The following is a 16,293-nucleotide window of genomic DNA, read 5'->3' as shown; positions in this document are numbered from 1 at the left end:
AGTGCACCATCCACGCGAAACCGTAGCTTCCCCTTGCTTAGCCACTACGCAACTCCATAAACCACCGTTCACCAAGCCGCCAGCCCTCGCATGACCATCATGAGAGGCCCCTGTTTTAGCTCTAAAAAATAGAGCAACAACAACTCAGTGTTCATCTCGTCCGGAGCCACCACAAGTCGCCACTGTACTGCTCTCTCTTCTTCTCGGTATTATCTTCTTCCTCATGCCTTGATCACTCTCTCTCCGTTCTCCCATCACTTCCTCTTTTGCTCATCACTCTCTCATTCTCTCTCAACACTCTCTCACTCCCTCTCAATTGCTCTCTCCCTCTCATTGGTTAGCTGCCTACCTTGTTGGCGTAACCACCCCAGCTGCTGCACCTAGCCGCTTTCTGCTGCTGGAAACTTCTCTTGGTAAGTCCTCTGTTACTCTTGAAAGGAATGGTTTTTTTCACCAAGCTTTCCAATAAAAGCACTGAGTAAGAAGTTGTAGTTATACAACCCATAATCAGTGCAATCCAGTTTTCCCCAAATCCAAACTTCCTAATTTCTGCTTCAAGATGAGGCCATTCAACTCTATCATAAGCTTTAGATATGTTAAGGTTAAGTGCCATGCTTCCAGTTCTTCCTCTTTGTCTGATTTTCATCGAATGTAATGCTTCCTAAGCCACCACGACATTGTCTATAATCAATTTACCAAGGATGAAGGCACTTTGGTTGCTTAAAATTATTGTTGAGAGTATTTTCTTTAGCTTGTTTCCTAGAACTTTGGAAATAATCTTATACAAAACATTACAAATGCTAATGGGTCTAAAATCACTAACAGCCACATGATTCTTCACTTTTGGAATTAAGGTGGTGTAAGTAAAATTAAGAGAGTGCTCCAAACCCATCCGAGCTTATGACTTTAATGGAGCCATTTGGTGAATGCTTATTAAGCTCTTATGAATTCCTTTTGGAGGCATGCATTCATGTCCTTGATTACTCGAGACCCCACTAATTGCAAGCAATCTTTAATCTTTTCTTTTGATGGAGTTGAGGATCTGAATAAATCTTCAAAATACTTCTTGAATGCCCCCTCAATCTCAGTTGTCTCCTTCAGTATTCTATTTTCAGAATCAGTTATTTGTTCGATCATATTCTTTCTTCTCCTCTGGCTTCCACCAACACGTAAGAATTTTGTATTCTTGTCCCCAAGATGATACCAGTTTCTTTTTGCTCTTTGTCTCAATTTGATGTCTTCTTGTTCAAGTAAAATACCCAGCTCTCCTTGGAATCTTTTGATCTCTTCTACATTGTAAGGACCTTCATCATCTTGCAAGTTTTTAATTCTTTCTGTTTTGGCCCCAGTATCCCCAAATTTCTGTGAACTCCATCTAGTTAAAGCACAATTGCATGATTTTAGGAGATCTTGTTCTCTTTTCAAAGGATTTGAACTTATTGCACCATTCGACCACTTTGATTCTATTACCCTTTCGCACCCTTCATCTATTGCCCATCTTGCTTCATATCTGAATAACTTTGTCCTATGCCCAAGTCTTTTGCATTACTCATTCATAGTAAGGAGAATTTGTTTGTGATCTGAACTTCTAGTAGTCAACCCTTCAACTCAAACTTCTTTGTAACCTTCTAACCACTGTGGATTTGCAACTATCCTGTCTAGCATTTCTTTTGTAAAGGTCTCATTTGCATGTTTGTTACTCCACGTGAACTTATCCTCCCTCCATCCAAGGTCATATAGGTTATTATCTTCTAGGACTTTTCTAAAGTTTTCCATTTGGCTTTCAAGTCTTCGTCTACCCCCATGCTTTTCAGTTGAAGAAATAGTTTCATTGAAGTCCCCAATCACACGCCAAGCATAATGTTCAGGAGGCTTTAATATAGCCATAAGTTCCCATGACTCCTTCTTACTAGCTTCCGGTTGCCAATAAAAAATAGTAAGTAGCCACCTGATCTTTTGCATCTTCATATGTTACCAAAGCATTGATTTGTCTCTATGAGAAGTTCACTACTTCAACTTACTTCCATTTTCCTTAATAAGTCCAATCCATCACTTCTCCCCATCAATTCTACCACAAAATATCATTCAAATCCCAATCTTCTCTTTAAAACTTTAATTCTTCCTGTTTTTAATTTTGTCTCAATGATAAAAACTACATTGAGTTTCTTGTCCCTCACCAATAGGCAAAATATCCTGAACTGTCTGAGGGTTTCCAAGCCCCAACAGTTACATCTTAGAATAATCATTGTAATTTGCGGGGCTGACTGGCAGCCTCTACCACAACTTGTCATTTGGGGCTAACTCCTTTCTGCTAACAATTCTTGCTTTTTTAACAAACAAATCCTGAGAGCTTTCTGTTTCCTTTTCCAACAAATTGAGTTTTTTAGGAAAATTATTGAGCATTAAATCAAAAGTAGTACCTCTTTCTCTTGCTCTCCTCTTCCAGCTTCCTCTTATCAGGTACTTACTACCTTTGCTGTTAGAAATCCTTTTGTGCGTTGATTCCTCACCCTTGTTGGTATTACAAACTGTGTTGGGCTTTCCAATGATTGTACCTCTTGCCCCAAGTTCTACGATGTATGTTGTTTTGTAATTTCTTCAATCACCGTATTTTCTCCTATAATTAAAATCCTTCTCTCTCTACTTTATGACTCTCCCCTCTGATTATTCTTTGTGATCTTCGCCTTAGTTTGAAATAAATTTTGCAGCAACATTTTCAATCATTTCCACATTAATTTGATGTTGTTTTCTCCCTCTCAATCTCAATATCCTATTGATTCTCACCACCTTTTTTTGCTCCTCCCAAAATTTGTTCAACTCATGGCATTGCCGGCCGTCGTCAGACCTATCCTGGTATAGGAGGAACTGCCCCTTTCTCATCGACCCTGCTTGTTATCATGATCATTTGCATTTATTTTTTCAACCTTATAGATTTTTCGTGTTACTATATTCCTTCTACGTATCTTGGATTTTGCACGCAGGCATGAACCAAATTGATTTTCTGCAATACTTCTCTAAGTCTTTTGCTTACCACTATTGAGACATCCTTGTTTCCCATATATTATCCGGCCACATTTTAAGCACATTCATGATAGTCTTTCATACTTTAGAGACACCCCAATTCTTTGTCCTTGAAAGTTAACCGTTCTGCCTATATATATATATATATATCACTTTTGTTAGATTTATTTCAATTTTTACACGTAGATAGTTCCGCCATCCAATGTCATCCTCTTGAACATCTACTTCTATCACATTGCTGATCGTATCACCAACTTGTTCTCCACTTTTACGATTCATGCTTGCCAATGGAAGCTCTAAAAGAATATCACTTTGTGCAATAAATACAATATGTGACGTTTTAGCAGCTATTAAGCGATATATCTTTATTTCTCACTTGTTTAATTTTTTTTTCTTATTCTTCAATCCACTGTAGGAGAGAAAAGAAAATTTGCAATGAATTATCTTATCCTAAAACCTATTTTGCATCAGTGCAACCACTAGCAAGATCTTTACCTTATCTTGCATCAGTGCAAACATCCAAGGTGCTTAGTATTACATCACTCTTAAGGGAAGCTCAAAAGTTTATATATATGCAATGACCTAGTTGTCTTTGAGAGAAAGAAAGAAAACCTAAGCAAGATTACCAGCGCTAATACTATAAAGAGGTGCACTATAAAGTCTTTCAAATCAATATGCCATTCAAGAGTGTCCTTAACACTCTTTCTTATTCGGATTTTAATGCCCCCACTAATTAGAGAGTATCAACTTATCAGTGAGTTAATCTAAGTTGTTTCAAGATTATAACGTTCAACCTCAAATATAGGAGCAATTAATCTTTGCATTAAAAAAAAAGGCACAACTTCCTGTTAATATCCACAAATTCTCAAAGAAAAAATAGTGTTTTAGCTCTATGTGTTAGTTAATTCCTTCAACTTTTATGAAAATTGGAGTGCATGTGTTCACGTGCACTTACAATTTTACTCAATACATTTTAGAGGCTGTTATAACAATGATGGTCGAAGGCTATCTGACACTCACAAAAATCGTCATTTGTTTCCAACTATTGCTCATAGAGGAGATTAATATGACAATTAAGTCGCATCCCCAATCTCTAGACTTTCTTGTTGGTTATCTCAAAGTTACTATCCTATGTGCATTTAATTGCACACACATCATAGAATATTGTCGCATCAATCTAGGTTAGAGCAAAAATAATTAAAACATCACAATATCAAACATATGCTAAATTTCCTAGTTATCTCTTGCGCCACAATGCCTAATTATTAATTTCTAACTTAATTTTTACACAAATTTATATCATATAAGAGATTAATTCCAAATTAATATAAACTATACTCCCACTAGGAGAAAATTAGTCTACTGAGCTAGTCACATGCAAGAAAAATTCCTTCCAAAATCGAAGAAGGAATGCTAGAATACCAATGGTCTTTTTTTTTTCTTTTCTTTTTTTCCTTTTTGGGTGCCGGAATGACTCACATTGTAACACTTTACTTTATAGAGCAATCTTCTAGATAAATTTCATATGCCTACATAATTGAAAGAAGTTCCAAACTTTCTATTCCACATCCGTTATAGGCAATATTTGAATGTTTTTGTTTGAGTTGTACAAGATGAGTTTTGAGAATTTAAAAGAAAGAGAAATATCTGCTAGGCTAAAACAATGTATTAGACCTGAATACATGGGTCCTTTGGGGAGTTCTTCAAGCTCTCTAATCCCTATAAACTAGTAGCTTAAGTGAAAGTGATCTAATAAGAAGAGAAAAATGTAAGTGCTGACCATAGACCAAACCCTATTCCTGATCCACACTGCTTTCTCATGATCTCATTGAACGTGTTGCTTGGTGTAACACTCCGGTCCCAGATGGATTAAAGAAAATGACTCATATTGATTTGAAAATATGCATGTTTGTGTTAAAAAGAAACTTAAAAACAATCTCAGATAAGTGTTCTGCATATTCATGAAATTTGTATAAAAATGAAATATTTTTTGTCATGACTGATGTAGACATAAGCTTATTTTTTTAGCACTCAGTTTTCTGAATTATGCAAAAAGAGCAAATATGAAATTTATGGAAATTTGTGCATATGGTGCAAAGATGTTCCAAAACTATTTCTGAATATGTAAAATGATCTAATTCTGTTCAATACTCTATTTTGATATGATGTAGCATCTCAAAACCTTGGCATGAATTTCTGATTTTGTATTTGATTATAATCTAGTTCTGATGTTGCCTCTGTTTTGTCTCTGTTAAGACCCTGTCACGGGTATAATGATAGTTTATAACCCTACCACGGGGGTTAAACATGGTATCTGTTCTGATGTGATGTTTTGATATGGTATGAAGATTATGTTTCAGATTTTGATATGCCAAAGGATTTTTGAATAAGAATGTTTCTGAAAGTTTCGCTCTGATATTTTTTATAACATATTTTTTATTATACATTCTGAAACCAAATATTCTGATTTTGTATTTATAAAAGTAAATGTTTTTGTTCCGTATTCTAAACTTGATAAATGTTCATATTTACATACTAGTATATGTTCCGTATTCTGAACTTGATAAATGCTCATATTTACATACTAATATATGTTCCTTACTTACTGAGTTGTTGATAACTCACCTATTTATCTTCACAGTATTTCAGATGTCTTTGATGATTCAACTGATGTCAGTAATAGAGTACATGGGCAAGATTAGCTGAGAATAGTAGTTCATTACCTTGGGATTCCAGTACTGGTGGTAGATATATTTATTTAGTAGACGCAGTTCAGTATGTTATGGATGATTGTGGGGAACCTATGTAAACCCTATTTTATTTTATCGTGTTCATTGAGATATGTGGAGATGTTAATTTAGATTATCTAATTTATGGTATTGAGGATCTGATATGTGGTTATGTGTAATTAAATGATTTGGAAGTATTGATGTTTGATTAGAGCCGTTGGAAGTATATAATCCATTGGAAAATTTATCCCTTGTCACCTCCGGGGTCAGGGCGTTACACTTGGAGTACTCTTATTTGATGGGATGGTTAGATATTATCTATTGTTAAAATGTTCACAACTTATTAATGGATATAACCCTTAAGCCTCATATAGAGGATATGCTGGTTCACTTGAAGTGAATCTTTTCTATGATTAGACTTGATTGTGCAATTCATGAAAAGGCTCCGTATAATCATAATTCTTTTCTCATGGTGCCATTCACATAAATTATCTCAGGCAGTCACCTTTGTCTTTCTTATATATGCTCGCTCGGGGCATAGTGAGTGCATTAAGTGGGCTTACCATTACATAAATACAATCTATTGAGATTTATCTCGCAGAGGTACTTATTGAAAGTCAAGGGCATGTAATTAATACCTGGACCGATATTATTAAATGCGCTAACCTTGGTATGAAAGTTATATATGCCTAAACGGAAATAATCGTATGAAATCTTTTACCAAATCCAATCCTCCATCAAGAGTAATACAGAGGTTAAAAATAGCATCCCAATCCCACACACAAAAGGTGCTCCACCTAGTCTTTCTCGAACTCCCAGTTGCCTAAAAGACAGTATACACGAACTACCTCATATCTATGGTGGTTCAAGGGCGCTCAATGGTTAGGTCATTTAGGCCATTGCCTAACACCTCCGCTCTATGTAAGGTTTTAAAAAATAAAAATGAAGTGTTTTTTAAAATAAATATAAAAATAAAAACTTTTTTATTTAATAAAATTTTAAATAATTTTTATAATTTTTAATGTGTGAAAAGCTCTGTAATACTAAATTTAATATTTAATATAATGAGTTTTTATTTATAAGTAATATAATGAATTATTTATATTTTAAATATTTTTTTAAAATTTTACTAAATTGAGGCACAAAATATGAGACTTTATTTTAAATTGTCGTTATAAATATAAATTCACAAAACTGCATTTAACATTTAAAACCTCGAATCTGCAAAGAACTGACAATGAGAAAATATCATGTTGGAAGAAGTTTGTGGTTCAAAAAGCAAAAGCCCGTTCTCTCTGAGAAACACTCGAAACTCTTTCTCGGGAGGTGTAAAGTGTAAACATAAGTACTCAACTTGTAAGGGGAAGTAGCATAGCACAGATCTTTCTTGGAGGACCAGTGGTAGCCTTGTCTTTTTCGATGAGAAAAAGCTACTCTTCCCGCTTTGCCTACTGCTGGAATTTTATTTTTATTTTTTACTTAATAATAAAATAAGTGTTTTTAATAATGTTGTATTTTTTTAAAATATATATATCCTTCTTATATTTAAAAGAGTCTATCTTGTTATGAACAGTACTTACAAACAGTAATAAACAGTTACATCTTCCTTTTCCACATATGTCCCTCTACATCCTCACAACAATTATCTTACTCACAAAATCACCGTAAATAATCACAAAATCACCACACAACACTATATAATAGAGCAAGGGAGCTGCGTCGTGGCTACTAGAGGCGGCATACGGCTCCATCGTGGTGGTCCTATAGCAATGGATCTGGGATCCCGTGAAGAGTAAGGGCATGAGAGGAGCTAGGGCTTCGTATGGAGGAAAGGAGGAAGCGGAGGGGTCGTCGGCGAAGGAGGAGGCTAGTGGTGGTGGTGTGGTGACATGGGGGTGGCTATCGGCGGCGCTACGGGGAGAAACCCGTGCATGTAGAGGGGCTGCATGCGTGGGGCTAGGGAGGAGCTACGGGTGGTGGGTTCTATGGAAGTGATCCACGGCGTGAGAGGAACTCAGTGGTGGTGCTTGGTGGAGTTGGGGCTGAGCTGCGGTGGCGCAAAGGTGGAGACCCGTGTGTCGAGACCCATTTTCGGGTTGCTCGCGTGCGGCTGAGGGAGGAGATGCCAAGGGGCTTCAATGGTAGGGTAGGATTTGGTCGCCGGCGTGAGAGGAAGCCAGTGAGGTGGTCGGTGACGCCGCAGGGTGGCGCACGGCGGCGCTGTGTTGCTTAAGGGAAGAGATCAGGTGAGAGAGAGGAAAGACGTGCAGCGCGGAAGGAGAGAGAGAGGGAGAAAGGGAAAATGAGGAAAAAATGTTAGGTTTGGGATCTTAAATCTCAGTCCTTCATATTGAATTCTCAGATTTAATTCAATGGTGGAAGTTTAAACACAGATTTAAACTAACTTAAAATAGATATTTAAAATATAAATACCATATCATACACTTAAAATCACTTTAATTTATAAAATATTAATCTTTTATGAAGTTTTGCTATATATTTTTAAGAAAGTAAAACTATATAAATAATTAAAATTTTTAACATAATTTAAATCTCATAATATTCTTAATTAACTAAAAAAAAAAAGGGAGAGCACGAACAGAGAATGTGGATTAGCTTCATACGAGCTCACTACATCTTCTGCATAGTTGGAGGTAATATGACATGCATGCATTGATCTCTACCATCAAATATAATTAATTTGTAGAGCTAAAACTTTCATACAACTTTAACATTATTTTCAACAATTTTATATTTTTGAACACATCATTTTCAATTAGGCAAAGCGGCAAACGTTCTTTGCACGTTATACAACTGCTAGTATATTAAAAAGAGTTAAAAAAATACATGTAAAAAACAAAGAAAAAAAAAAAGCAAAATGAACTAGCGAGTGGGAGCCCCAAGCGGTGACATTAGAGCCACCATTTTCAATGAATCCTAGGTCAACCAGTTTGCCCCCAAGTATTGCTTTGATTGAGCCCCATTGAGGTTAGACGCGGTAAGATTTGCCTAGGTAACCAAGCAACGGCTGATAGGTAGGATTGCAGATTGAGTTTAGCCAATTCTTTGGAAGACCGAACAATCTACGGGGAGATTGTGGACCTTCGTAGTCAAGCAAAAGCCCTGGTTAAGTCCATCCTCGACGATCATGTAAATATATTGACAAACATCTTAACAACTCTCTCTCTCACACACATGAAAAGTTCAATTTTTTACAGCTTCGGAAAACTCAAATGACTTAAAAACAAATGGTCTTTGATGTTGGTAATAACCCACTTCTGAATCAATAAGTCCAATACTTTAGGTGAGCAACTGATCAGTTAAGGACATGGATTGAACAACGCCAGTAGCATAAGCATATGCAGCCACTCTAATGGCACTTTGAAAATTAAATATTACAAGGACAACTAAACTGGTAATATAAACTCCATTTATCATGACATTGTATATCACTGAACAAGGCATTGAATATATTTGCACTTCTTAGAAACCTTTATTTTTTTCTTCTCCTTTTTGTCATCTAACAAATTCAATTTAGTTGCTGAGTTCTTTCAAATATCAAATGGAAATAAATAGTTCCCCGAGAAAATCACCAGGTGAGTCTACCAATCAGTAAAACTTGGCTCATCTGAAAACCAGATGGTGGCAACTCTTGTCACAAGGGTAAGGACAGTCAATGGCTTTCACGCTTTCTCGGTTGTAATACCAATCTCCAACAGCCAGTGCAATCGCCTACATGTTGGCATAATATAATTTTAGGAACTTCAAAACTCGTGTATATCATAAATCCATGTACTAGAACAGAGGAACAGGTTTCAAAATGCAAGCACGCAGCAAAGTATAAGGTCTTATTATCAGCAAGCATAACCAAATCGGGAGTGACCTTTATATAGTAAGCCTATAAAAGATTAACGAACCCACGTGAGAGGCACAGGGAAAGCAGTTCAAGTTTTTCTGGTTTCTTGACAATAGTTATGCAGGTGATTTTGAGATAATGCATGGACATGTGAGCAATCCTTCATGCCATAAATGCCAGGTTCATAAAGAAGTCGCACCTTTGCTATTGATACTTTACTAACAGAAATGATGCATCATTTCCCATTGCCTCTTAAGGACGTTGAGTATGATTACTCTCATTTCTATACCTCTCGGTTATTGATATTCTTTTTATAAGCAGTATAATAAGATTATCAAGAAAACAGGTCTTGAGGTTATTGAAGCATAAAGACATTTCATTTATTTTCTTGAGGATGAGTTCCCTGCCACAAGCATCAAGACATCTAGGGAGTCTTTGCAAGGTAATTGTAATTCGGGCATTGTGATTCATTCAACACTGCCTATAAAATGCTTGAAAATAGATTATTATGTCAAACATTGTGGACCTCTTCATATAACTAAGAACATCCAAGTGTGTATGTGCACTAACTCATATGTCCACCCAAATTTAATGGTCAGGAGACAAATTATTGCTGGAGGTTTATGGCAATGCTGTGACAAAGCTAAATATAATCAGTTGAGCCAGATATACCTTCTTTCCCATAACTGGAGAATTAACAGAAAACCACGTATCCTGCCTCTCTGTTTGGCAGTGAGCAAAACATGAATTTATAAACAACCCATTTTGTTTAGAAATTGAAAAGTGTTTTATTGCCATCAGCATTTCATTCCGGAACCCTGCTCAATGAAACAAAGAAATGATTTAGTAAGAATATTAAATTTAGTGATAATGTTTCCAATCCAATATGAAACCAGGAGCTCAAGCTAGTGATTTCTCATATATGGAATCACCTTGCAGAAATAGGATCTGGGCTGGAGTACATTTTTCATGATTTAATCTACAGTCATGCCAATAGCCTGAGGGATCCGCAGATGGTGGAGCTAAACTTGATTGGACCTGATTTCAAGTGAAACCTTTGTCAATTAATTCATGTAGTTTGCAAAAACTGAAGACCTTCCATTGCTACTAGAAGTGAAACATCATGTATTAGGTATATTCAGATGAAACAACAGTATCATTATAAATGAAGAATTACCTGCCATGAATCATATGCTGTATTGAGAATAAAAAGTGGTGTTTTAGTGTTTCCAATTAAGTTCTGAGGGAAGAAGCACTGAGAAGGGAAAAAGGGGAAAGAATAGTGAAGTCAGTATGAGAGTAAACACCAAGATTCTTCTAATCCTTTCAAATGAGCCATATGCCTGAGAAAATCAAGAGAGATTACCGAAGTTGGATCAAGGTTGTCAGTGCATATTTGTGGCAGATTATTCCGCACTCCCTGTAATAATTATACAAATTAAGCATGCAGTAAAGTCATGTCACATGTTTCAAGCTTGCATGAGAAAGATTAGTCAAATAATATATTTTTGTAGAAAATAAAATATAATACAAAAGAAGATGGAGAAGAGAGAAAGAGGGAAAGAGGCTTTGAGGGCTACATCTTTGTTATAATGAAATGTCTGAATACATAACATATATCCCTATTTATAGGGAAATGAGACTGGAGAAATAATAGAAATACAATCAATCAATGATACTAATTGATATTGATTGATTTACACAATAAACCAAATATGGTAGAGAATAAGTCATATTATCATACACACTATAATATTATGAATATATTATAAGTATGGTAATATTCTATAATAATATTCTAACATCCCCTCTCAAACTCAAGATGAAGAATTTTGAAGTCTTGAGAATGGAATTTGAGTGTAGTCTTTATATCCATTAATTGATCACCGTTGAGATTATGAAAATGGTGCTGGGGACATGGCAACTGAAGTATCAAATCTAGAGCTGTGGCAAACAATGGGCTGTATGTGGCCATGGTCAAGGACCAAAATTAGAAGGCCAAAACCCAATTAAAGAAGAAGAAGACTCAATTAATAACGATACTCCACTTGCATGGATGTGACGGCGTATGAGATTGGTCTCTCATAAATCGGATGATCTGTACCATGCAAACTTAATTCTAAAATTTGGTTTTAGAACAAATGGCGATGAATGGTTGGAAATCACCAACCGACACCAAGTTTGTTGGAAAAAGGACGTCGGAAACACCAAAATGCCGACAACAATAAGGAAAACACAGTAGTTAACATGTAGTCGAGAAGAACACGTTGGAAAGAAAGGGATGGTCCACAGAATCGAGCTTGGTGTTAGCCAAGGGCTCTGATACCATGTAGAAAATAAAATATAATATAAAAAAAGATGGAGAAGAGAGAAAGAGGTAAAGAGACTTTAAGGGCTACATTGTCTGGGCTACATCTTTGTTATAATGAAGTGTCTGAATACATAACATATATCCCTATTTATAGGGGAATGGGACTAGAGAAATAATATAAATACAATCAATCAATGATACTGATTGATATTGATTGATTTACACAATAAACCAGATATGGTAGAGAATAAGTCATATTACCATACACACTAGAATATTATGAATATATTCTAAGTATGGTAATATTCTATAATAATATTCTAACACATCTGACCTTCATTCTCTAAGACAGACACTAATGTCATTAGGCTCTGACTTGGAATGCATGGCATGAATTTTCATCTGAAGCATAACATAATGTTTACATCCTAGTTATCATGTTTGACAGAAACACAGTACATCTTCCAAAAAAAATTTAGCGTACAATGCAGGCCACCATACTATAATTTCTTATTGAGATAATCAACAGATAGTGGTCACAACAAAGACAATTGAAAGAAAGACAGTTGTGTCCACTACAAATCATCAATAAAGCTTGGTAATGATTGCTTTATTGGCAAGAAGTATGATGATTACTCTTCCTAGATTATTGAGTAAGTATGATATATGTTTGAAATGTAACAACCCAGGAAAGCCTAACACTCCATATCTTTGGGTGGTTATGAATGATCGCTTGGGACCCCACATTGCATGGGAGGAGTTGTAGATAGTTATAAAACTATAGTGATTCCAGAGAAGTTTCAATAATAGCAATGACTAGTTCTTTTGGAGTAAAAGCCCAGATGTGGCTTGGGCTTTCCTTACTACATGCACAGACTCTCATATTCACTCAATGAACATCGAGTGATAAAATCCATGTCTAATAGTGGGCTAATTTTGAATGTTAGACCTGTCTTTCCCATTTCAAACTTTATTAATGAAGAGCTTGTTCTCCAGTCATTGATCCACATGTCAATTAGGAATGAAGTTTGAACTATGGAAATATATAGAAGATGCAAAGTCACATAGTTTAAAATCAACACGGTACCTGTAAGCCCACTACACCACCAAAAAAGTTCCTGAGGGTGTGCCCACCAGATACGTCAGCCCTGCAGGACCATCAATAAAAGTTGAATGTATTAATAACTAAATTAAGGAACAAGCCTATATAGCATTATTGCTGGAACTACAGAAGTATGAAGGGAAAGTATTTACACATCAAGAAACATTCCAGCATCACTTAGGCATTTCACTTTAGTAGCTTTTGGAAATAAACCTCGAAACTCATCACAGTGTAAAATAGATGCCAGACCCCCAGCAGAGCACCCAGAAAGAAGAGCCTGGAGCACTAATCATTAAATGGGAAAAGAGATCATGAAGGAAAAGGGAGTTAAAAGAAAGCAAAATAATGATGAATACTAAACCTGGTTAGCAGAGTGCATTCCCTTTGACAGTAACTCTTCCATTGCAGCCAACCATATTCGTTGTCCCCTAAATTGCAGCTGTGCAGCCTACCAAGCAGAATGCTCTATGTTAACAGTTGTTGAACACAGATAAATAAAAAGAATTAGGGTTCAACCCTGCACTTTTAGATGCACATATTTATTTTCAATCAAGTCATTTAGATTGTCAATCCACTTGATCACATCGATGGGTAAATTAGCATAACAATGATCACTGTTCTCTTTCTTCTAGTCTCATTTTTATGAAAACATAACTTGTGTGTTTCTGTAGCTATCGCTATTTTACTGATATAGGGTGAAGGAACACCATATTAATCATGAAAAAAAAAATGTTAGAAAGGTTCATGGAGCACCTTCATACAAATTGCCCCGATATCGAAGGATTCTTTCATAAATAATATATTCATGACAGAGAATTAGATGTGATATTTCATGGAAACATTAAATTGAAAAAATTACTCCTACCAACCTTATTCTCACCATCCCCAGCAAAAGATGCACCATCACAGTAACGAAGTTTTACTCTGTTCCAGTTGAAAAAATCTGAAACATCAGAAGGACGAGATAATGATCAAGATCAGCTAGAAAAAGCAGAACAGAGAAAGGCAGACTCAGTTCATGATATTCTCAAGTTTCGAGAGGAAACCAGGATTTTCTTCAGCTTTATTGCTCAATATCCCTGTAAATGCTATCTCCTTTTCCATGTACGTTGAGGATCCACGTAGAGTTTTTTTGCGGTAAACACAAGTTCTAATGTTATTACACCATCCACCTCCCTGCCACAAGATATTTGAATAAGTTAAGCCCTCAATTAAGAATATTAGAATAAGGTGTTGCGATCATACTAACCAAAAACTGGGATAATCAACTAGTAATAGTGATGATGATAACAATAACAACAGCAGCAAGAACAACAACATAATGTTAAAAAGACAGTAAATCTTAGAGAGTCAGATAGCTGTCATCTGAGAAATTTCAGTCAGAACATGATATTGGTACAGTGAAAGGCCTTGAACCATATTAGAGATACAACAAGCAACATAGAGAGCTGAAATATTTAAGGAATGAGGAATCTTCGTGTTTTAAAGATGAGATATCTTACTTTTCTAAAACCATTGAATAGCCAGAAGTATACACAATAGCTGTATGAGAACTAAAATATCAAGAAGAAGAAACAGTGAAACACAAATAAAAATTGTTACAGAAGCAGTAAAATTGCGCGATAGTTGTGCTTACATTAACCAAATGCTTATATTGGCCAGATTTTAATATATTCTTATAGTGAAGATTCCAAGGGAGAAACATATGAGAACATATAGATTTATCTTAGGCAAGGAATATGAAGCAACAACTCTACATAATGTATGAAATTATGCCATTTCAAGTCTATCCCACAAACCTCTAATTGAATAAGCCAACTATTTGCTCCTGACCCATGCCCACGATGCCAATGGTATCCGGGTAATGTTCCATCCAAACAGACTGTGAGAATGAAAATATCATGAGCATATTACGTAAAAATGAGAGAAAGATCTTAACAGGCAATAATAAGTATCATGAGTACTCTTTACGGATGAATTCGAAAAGGGATAACAATTACAATTAAGATAGCCTGTAGGGGATTGAGAATTATGTAAAGATAGATACTTCTGTGTGTGTGTGTGTGTGTGTGTGTGAGACTGGGTGTGTGTCTGTGTGCGGGGAAGAGAGATGGAAAGGTTGATAACCTCGTCAAATACTCGAATTGAACAATTAACATAGCTTAACTCAAATGTCCATACAAGCAATAATGATAACCGCATTATGAAAACATTGGGAAAAATGGTTGGATGGCAGAGAATGGCAATGAAAACAGAAGGCCCAGTGATCGATGAGACTGCAGGATTAAAAAAGAAGAGGCTGTTCTGAATAAAGTTAGGCATAAGTCATAACAAATAGATAATAATGTATTTGTATAAAGATCACCGCTAGCCAAGTATAATTTCAGTAGAAGGTACACGTGGGAAATTAAAACACATAAAAGTAAATGTCCACATCTAATTCAAGCACACTACCAGATATGCAATACTAAAAGCAAAAAGAAAAATCTACCTGCTCCTTTTGCACCAGCACCTTGAATGAGGGTAAGTCCTACCATCAAAGCATTGGGAACTTTCGTAGCTTTCGAGAGTCCATAAGCCTCCGTTTCAAACAGAGACATTGCTGTTTCATTGAGATTATACCCCTCAAACCCATCCACCCAGTTGCTAAAAAAAATTCCGATTACAATCCCAACCCACAAAACCTTCACCATGGCTACTAGCTCCCCTCTATTCCAATCTCTCTACCACTGAAATCCTATAAAAGAAATCGGAGGAAACAAAAAACGCAATCCACAAATAGTACCTGCCTACAGTCCGTAGCGACTATTTATCTAATAACCTTGTAGCTGCATTAGGAAACTTTCTTTCTGTATACAGCATTAATGATCAGAAAGCATTCATTACAAGAAGATCTTCCCCCATCAAATCCTGGAGCCTAAATATGGGAGTCCACATCTAATAAATCCTGGAAATGTGGGCTGTTTGTGGAGAGAGAGAGAGAGAGAGAGGGAGAGAGAGACAGAGACAGACAGAGTGACCCTGTTCTTGCAAAGAAGCGTGTTTGCCGGGCTTTTTTAAGGTTGTATGACACTCAGGGCACGTTTGGAATCTCGTCTACGTTTATGGTCAGCACAAATTAGAAGTCTGTGTCAAACGATCTAGTACCGCTTGATCAGAACGAAAAAACATGATCAACTAGGATATATACATCATGTCAGGGGTCCACTTATTATATAATTGGTTTCCAGTTTTCTTTTCGCTTTACCTTTCTCATTTATTACTACTACTATTA

At 36.0% G+C, this 16,293-nt stretch overlaps 1 protein-coding gene across 2 annotated transcripts; it reads right to left on the bottom strand.

The window, feature by feature from the left end:
• Nucleotides 1-9,158: 9,158 nt before the first annotated feature.
• Nucleotides 9,159-16,056, bottom strand: LOC121241144 (pectin acetylesterase 12-like). 2 transcript variants are annotated; one of them, XM_041138797.1, is made up of 13 exons: nt 15,805-16,054; nt 15,511-15,621; nt 14,819-14,901; nt 14,066-14,195; nt 13,889-13,962; nt 13,381-13,467; nt 13,172-13,296; nt 13,005-13,065; nt 10,973-11,026; nt 10,784-10,861; nt 10,539-10,644; nt 10,279-10,424; nt 9,159-9,482 (listed from the first exon to the last, which is right to left on the bottom strand). In XM_041138797.1, exons 2-13 carry the CDS (start codon nt 15,617-15,619, stop codon nt 9,375-9,377), a joined length of 1,161 nt encoding a protein of 386 aa, XP_040994731.1. In that variant the 5' UTR covers nt 15,620-15,621; nt 15,805-16,054; the 3' UTR covers nt 9,159-9,374. The 2 variants fall into 2 exon arrangements, with proteins under 2 accessions (XP_040994731.1, XP_040994724.1); XM_041138790.1 differs by having other exon boundaries at nt 15,511-16,056.
• Between the last annotated feature and the right edge of the window lie 237 nt (nt 16,057-16,293).

Source organism: Juglans microcarpa x Juglans regia, chromosome 1D, assembly GCF_004785595.1.
Source record: "Juglans microcarpa x Juglans regia isolate MS1-56 chromosome 1D, Jm3101_v1.0, whole genome shotgun sequence".
In the NCBI taxonomy this organism is placed as follows: domain Eukaryota; kingdom Viridiplantae; phylum Streptophyta; class Magnoliopsida; order Fagales; family Juglandaceae; genus Juglans; species Juglans microcarpa x Juglans regia.
The sequence above is the reverse complement of the archived record's forward strand: the minus strand, read 5'-3'. Positions and strand labels throughout refer to the sequence as shown.